At 35.0% G+C, this 7,500-nt stretch overlaps 1 protein-coding gene across 1 annotated transcript in view; it reads left to right on the top strand.

The window, feature by feature from the left end:
• Positions 1-7,500, top strand: part of LOC136830967 (tachykinin-like peptides receptor 99D) — a 247,267-nt gene that overhangs the window by 109,705 nt on the left and 130,062 nt on the right. Inside the window, exon 2 of the mRNA XM_067090924.1 lies at positions 7,185-7,296. Coding sequence (XP_066947025.1) covers positions 7,196-7,296 — 101 coding nt within the window. The 5' untranslated portion in view covers positions 7,185-7,195. The remainder of the gene's footprint in view (positions 1-7,184; positions 7,297-7,500) is intronic.

Below are 7,500 nucleotides of genomic sequence, written 5' to 3'. Positions count from 1 at the left end.
CTTTGCGCTTCGACGTATTTTCTCCCATTTTCCGCTCCAGATTTGTCACTCTTGCGCGTGTCCTTTTTTTTTTCTACTCTCATACGACTTTCTCTTTGCCACTTCTGCCGCCCATTTCCTTTCGTTACTCCTGTGCTCTTCATATGTCTCATAAATTCTCTTTCTCTGTTCCCTCCCCACTGAAATCATTTGTTTTGTTTTTGTTACTACGTTCTCTCCTCCCTATTACTTTCCTCTGTTTTTTTCTCTTGATTTTAGTTCCTCAATTTCTGGTTCACTTTATCGTAAGTCAGATCGGCTTTTGAATTTTTACTCTCATCTCCCTTGTGTTTCCCTCCCTTGTGTTTCCCTCCCACGCTTAGCCCACATTTTCTCTCTCTCTCTCTCTCTCTCTCTCTGACACTAAGTCCAAGTTTTCGTTGTCTTTCTCGGTATTGTTATTTCTTTTCTGATACCCACATAGGTATCTTGATACTTTCATTTCTCAAACTGACCTATTTTAGAGGTTGACAGAAAAGGCAGAATGCATAAATAAGTCAGTATTTCCTTGGAAGGCAAAGAGAAATAGAGGAGGGAAACGTTTGCAAAGTTAATGTTCAAAATTGTGAAACCGGGTAACTTAACCAGTTGTACGTAAAATTACTTTCTCCCTAGCTAGGTGCGAAAACGGTGTTGAATTGCTACGTACTGTAATTAGGTCATTTGCATATATTTCATCTTTTTGGAACACGTATGGTGCTGGAATTAACTGGAATGCGGGTCAGTCATAATGGCTGGAAATTAGCAGGAACCTTTGGTGCCTGCAAAGAATTTTATCCAGTGCAGCTGTTACTGTGGAGAGCCGTGTTGGTATTCAGTTGAAGTTCCATTCCAGCGAAAAAGCAGAATTACTTGTTAAAAAAGTAAATAGAAAATAAATTAAAACCTGAGAATGTCTGATAATGAAGGTTCCATCCTGTGGAGATTATATCATCCTGGCCCTCCCATTTTCAATTATGATATGGTCTGGCGGAAACCTGATAGTCCACGTCTGTTATTTCTCTCTCTCTCTCTCTCTCTCTCTCTCTCTCTCTCTCTCTCTCTCTCTCTCTCCTTCGGTTTCTTCACACCACAGTCTACCAAAAACCAGATGCAAAATGCATTGCAATGTGTAATTTAGGTACAGTGGGTTAAATGCAAATTTAACTGAATAGTCATTATTGTGAACGGCGTGGCTTTAGTCTGTCTGGGTGGTCGGAATACAGTTATTTCTTCTTAAGAAACTCATCTTGCGTGTTCTAGTCGGTTATATTCTGTTTAACTCTGATTGAAGTTGTAATTGTCATATATGTTTTATGTATAGTGCAAAGTTGAAGAGAAAGAACATCGTTCAGTCGACAGTTTACAACTGTTACACACACACACACACAATCAATACTGTTATTTAAATTTGTCACAAACGTGTGTATCCGTGTGTGTGTGTGTGTGTTTGTTTGTTTGTTTGTGTGCAGCCTTCGTTAAATTTATACATTTTAATTCTGCGATTTACCTACATTTATATATATTTTCATTCATTATTTTCAAGCATTTTTCTTTAGTCTTTAATTGTTTTAGTTACTGCAGACAGTTATTTTTTCTTTCTTTTTTTTATCTTTTTTTACATACACGCAACTCTTATAATTTTGGATGGATTTTCATAATTTTCTGTGTTCAACTGACATGAATGATAAACTCTTAGAACGTGTTGTCTTTTACGGATCATAAAAGAAAAATTGCAGGGTATTCGCGGTATGCGGTGGCAGTTTTTGCTAATTCGTGACTAATCTTAAGGTTTAGATAATGACAGTTTGGCACGGTTCGTAGAGGGTCCTACTTTTATAGGAACATTTCATACTTACTGCGTGGCATTTCATAAGTGAGAGTTGATCGCTAAGAATCGTCAAGAATACTTGATACATACAATTATATTCTGACGCACCTAAAATGCATTTTTAACATGTCTAGAAAGGTCAGTATTGTTTCGTCGTCGAAGGTACGGTATGGTACATTGTTCTATGGGATAATGACATTTCATTACACGTGCAAATGTGAATCTTCTAATATTTAGTGTAAAGTGTAAAGTCGTCTATCATTTATCATTATCATTTCAGTAGATGAAACCTCTTCACATGTAACAAGCACACGGGGGCCATTGACTTGGAATTCAAGCTTCCAAAGAATGATGGTTTCATGATACAGAGCCAGTGATTTTTCATCTCCCGGGGGAAGGCGCGAACCCGCGACATCTGAGTGGCAATCAACGACACTAACCACTATACCAGCGGACCATCTATTAGAATCTCTTCAAAGATACGCCAAGACATATGAACACTGTCCGTTTTTTTATTTTGCTGGACATCCCACTTATATTGAGGATTACTTTTTCCTGCTAATTTTTTTTACACATTTTTTTTTTAGTAAGCAATTTTTATGTCATTTCGGTAGAGGATTGCTACAGTGAGGTGTTAGAAATGGGGAAAACTAATTTACAAGACTCAAGGCTGTAATACCTTTGTAAATCCTCTTTGTAAATTCAGTTGTCTTATCTTCCCTCGTCTTTTTAATTTCCAGCTTGGGAACTGAAAGAGCACATCTTAATTCACGTATACTCATTAGGCTGAAGTCTTTCATAATCCGAATCATGAACCTTGAGGATCTTAACCTCTCATCTAGCAAAGAATGAGATGTAGAAAAGTCAGAAACTCAAATAAGATCCTCTTCTGAACGTCGTAAATACCTGGTAGTTTGTCGGGGTTAGATGAGTTGCTAGTGGAAAATGTCACCAAAACTGAGAATTTCGGGAACTGTATAAGATACCTAGAAATCCTACAGTACCTGGAATGTTTTGGCAAAGCATCAAATCATTCTGAAACGTTCTTATAGGGATGGAAGCGAAGCACGGGTTAGAATATCTAGACCGGGAAATGTTGCTATAGCGCAGAATTGGCTGTGGGACAAGGGGACTTTCTGTCTCCATGACAGTTTATTATCTTTATGGGCGAGGTGATGGGAGAAGTCAGACAAAGGACATTAGATAGAGGTGCAATGGAATGTGGAATGTAAGATTTTTTGCAGGCGTCATAGTACTGTTTTAGAACAGTGAAGAGAAACGGCAGAAAGTAACAACAGTGTATGAAAGTGTTTGCAAAAGGAGGAATTTGAAAGTGAACATGAGCCGGAGTAAAGTTATGAAACTAAATGAAAACCAGGACGGTGATGATACGAATGCTCATATAGATTGGGGAAGAATGGAATTGGTTGGTTTGTAAAAGTATTTGATTGCAGATAATATAATGTATAATAGTATGTATAAATTTCTGTAAAGTTCCATTGACGTTTGTAAACGTTTTGGATATGAATTTTTAGTACTTTATACTTGCTAGTTACTAAAACCACATTTGTACTTTCAATATTTTCATATTTATGTTTATACGATATGTACGTCAGGGCGTTGTGAGGCTGTAATTCTGTAAATTTGTCTGCTGCGCTGTTTGATAATTTTGGGCACCGTGTTAATAAAGTTATGTATATTCTTTTAGGTTATCAGTTTGCTATATATTTCCCCACAATAGCTGTTTGTTTACATGCATAAACCGCTACGTAAAGTTAATAAAGAATATTTGTACTTACAATGGCAGCTGTGTATATTTCAAACTGCAGCGTAAACTCAGGTTTTTTTTTCGCCTTCCCATAACAAGCTCCATACCGAGGAACCCTGAGAAATCGTGGAACCACGGAGGAATTCCGAGTAGTCACGTGACTCCCCTGCAACCATGTTAGTATGGAGGCTTGGTTTGGACGGAGAAATTATGATTACATTCTTCCCGTGTTTAGGACTAAAAGGAAAGCGTCGAGCCTTCTTAATGACACTGCCATTTTGAAAGGATATACTAAAGTTCCGGCGCACTGGTAGTTAAGTGAAGCTGAGATGAAACTGTACGTTGCTCATGAAAAACCTGTAATATCCTAGTGCTTTCGTCTTTGCAATAAATAAGTTTCAGACTATTATTGTACTTGAGTTGAGAACATCTCTTTCTTCATTAATTATTGTCAACTTCTAATCAGTTGTAATATGTTTCTCTCCCTCCCCATTTTGTCTAACACGTAAAGGATATTATATATATATATATATATATATATATATATATGTGTGTGTGTGTGTGTGTGTGTGTGTGTATGTATAGTACTATATATATATATATATATATATATATATATATATATATATATATATATATATATATATATTATTTTTAAAATTCGTAAAACCAGGTGACCCGCCAATATAAACTGCCTATAGAACTACAACAAAGGTAGGGCACAAGAGGGTTATATTTATGTAATTCCAAACTTGTTTTGAAACAATTTAGTGTTTAATAAGAATTAGAGAAACTACCCGAAATATAATGCTCACTATGTTCCATGTATTTACATGTGAATTTTGTATTATATATGTGTGTATATACATGTATATATTGGTAAATATGTACAGTATATGTGAATATATATATATATATATATATATATATATATATATATATATGTGTGTGTGTGTGTGTGTGTGTGTGTGTGTATGTGTGTGTGTATGCATGTATATGTATATATGTATGTATGTTTATATACATATACATATATATATATACACATATATATATATATATATATATATATATATATATATATATATATATATATATATATATATATATATATATATATATAGCATGTCGCCACAACGTAAATGAAACAATGGAGTGCGAGATCTTTGCTGAAAAATGCCGTATAGTAAAAGCCTCCGATGTTTCACTTTCCTCGTGGCCAAATATTCTATATTTTATATCCCGCTTTTACTCCCGTGATAGAAGTCATATATACATACATATAGTATATATGCAGCATACATATACATATATATATGTATATATATACATATATAGATTTATATACATATTGATGAAGAGTTAGAGGAATTTATTTCTGGTGATAGAAATTCATTTCGCTATAATGTGGTTCGGATTCCACAATAAGCTGTAGGTCCCGTTGTAAAGTAACCAATTGGTTCTTAGCCACGTAAAAATAAGTCTAATCCTTCGGGCCATAGGAGAGCTGTTAATCAGCTCAGTGGTCTGTAAAACTAAGCTATACTTACATATATAGATATGTATGTATATGTATATAATGTATATATATATACATATATATATTATCTGTGTGTGTATGTTTGTGTGTCTAAATAATAATTTTTTACATATTTTATTAAATATATTTTCTCGATGAGTCAATCAATTGTTCGCTTGCAGTTTAAAGACAGTGAAAAGTCTGATGAGCAGAATGAAGCGTAATGAGTTCATAAGTTTAAAGATCAGGTCGAACAGAAGAATTAGTTAGTATCCTGTTAAGATACGTCTGACGTGTGGAACTTTTTATTTGAATCTGTGAGGAGAGAGAGAGAGAGAGAGAGAGAGAGAGAGAGAGAGAGAGAGAGAGAGAGAGAGAGAGAGAGAGGGGGGTTGGAAACCTGTTAAAAAGCAATTGAAAACCTGATATAAGAGCGTTATTGATAGGTCTGAAGTATTTTGACTGAAAGGCTTGAGCCCAACACTCAAGTAGTCTGAGCGAGAAGGATGTCGAGTTTCTTCAAGGGGAACCAATTGCTGGACTGAAATACCAATACCAGTTCCTTTGAAGTCGACAAACCCTTGCTTTTTGCAGTGTATATCCTTTCCATACCTTCAGTATTTTTCTCCCCGGTTATCTAACTTCAAACACTGTATGTGGGTAGGTTTCATTTTATATTCTCACAGTTACTATCCAAGTGAGAGTGGGTATTGGTAATTACTCCAGCGCTCAGTGCAGAATATAACTTGTTGTAGAAGATTGACGAGAAGGAAAGGAAGGTACTGATTACAGATGATTACATGAAAGAATAGCAACAGGACGACTAACTTCTCAATTAGTTACTTGATGGAAAAGTATTAGGAAAAGTATGAGAACGCTTTGAGAAAATATGGTGGAAATATTAATTTTGTCACGCTGTACTATCAACTTTTCTTGGATATAAATGAGGCAAATAAATTCGCCAGTTCCATATTGATGTGCACCAACTGTTTAACAAATAAATGATGTCACCCAGTGAATGATGTTACTACCAAGTTTCATGAGAATCAGTCCTTAAATTGTCACTTAATCCTGCAAAGACGCAGATGTATGTAGTGAGACCCTGAACTTTTCTTCAGTGTGCAGCAAACGTTAATTCGGGAGGGGATTGCTTAATAACTGCGTTTACCACTTATTATTAACATCTCTTTGTTAATTTTCACATTACTGTAAATTAGGGCGTAGGGACGCTGGGGATATCAAGTTTGTGGTGAGATAGCAATAAACCAATTGAATATGAAACTTAATTTTTCAGATTTCAAAAGAACACGGAGATAGGTTTTCAGAACTTCTCACCTCAAAATTAAAAATAAAGAAATTTAGAGTGAAAATTAAAAATTAAAGAAAAAAATTAAAAAAATAAAATAAAATAACTTAGATGGAAAATTATGCCAGATAGTTTCGTCCTCCATCGAGCCTGTTGAGTGGCTTTATTAAGGAGCGAGGTTCATTAAGTACGTAACTTAGGTCTCTGAAGTCATATGTTACTCGAAATCTTTCAATAATTGTTCCTATACTCATTCAAAGTCTTTGAGTCAAGGGCTTTTGAGTCCATGATGCCATGGCTGCGTAACTTATCGTTAACCTGACAACGCTCTCAATTTCGATTTTACCTGATAGGGTACAGTAGACGTGATGGCCGCGATCTTTTTTAAATCTAAATAATAAAAGGTTTTTGTAATTGGTATTATCCTTTCATATGGGCTTTCCTTTTTCGTTTCACTTTTTCATATTTCATTACTCAGCAGTGATATTACAAAGCAGTGAAGTGAAGGCAAGAGAAACCTATGTGTGAACCTTGTTGAGTTAGAGATATTTAAGAGTTAAAGGTAATTTTTTTCAGAATTATGTTACTATATTGTGTGTATATATATGTATATATAAGTATATGTATGTATGTATGTATGTATGTATGTATATATGTATGTATCCATGTACGTGTGTATGTGTGTGTATGCACAAAATGCAATGGCTTTTAAAACAATTTTTATTTTTCCTTTCTTTCACAGCTCACCGACGGATGCGCACTGTCACCAACTATTTCCTCGTCAATCTGAGCGCTGCCGATCTGCTGATGTCGGTTCTCAATTGCATCTTCAATTTCATTTATATGTTACACAGGTGAGTTAAGCCACTGATTCTATTTGAAGAGATGGAATTTCCAGTCTGAGATTTCACCAAATTTCAGGGCATTGTCGTCGAGACTGATCTCATTTTTTCAGTACTAGAATTTTTTTTTTATTTAAATTCACACACATGCATACTTATACATATACATGTGGTGTTTAGATGAGCAGGTATTTATATTCGTATAGAGATATTCAT

The sequence above is a fragment of the Macrobrachium rosenbergii genome, chromosome 47, assembly GCF_040412425.1.
Source record: "Macrobrachium rosenbergii isolate ZJJX-2024 chromosome 47, ASM4041242v1, whole genome shotgun sequence".
In the NCBI taxonomy this organism is placed as follows: Eukaryota; Metazoa; Arthropoda; class Malacostraca; order Decapoda; family Palaemonidae; genus Macrobrachium; species Macrobrachium rosenbergii.
This window is presented reverse-complemented; position numbering and strand designations above follow the sequence as displayed.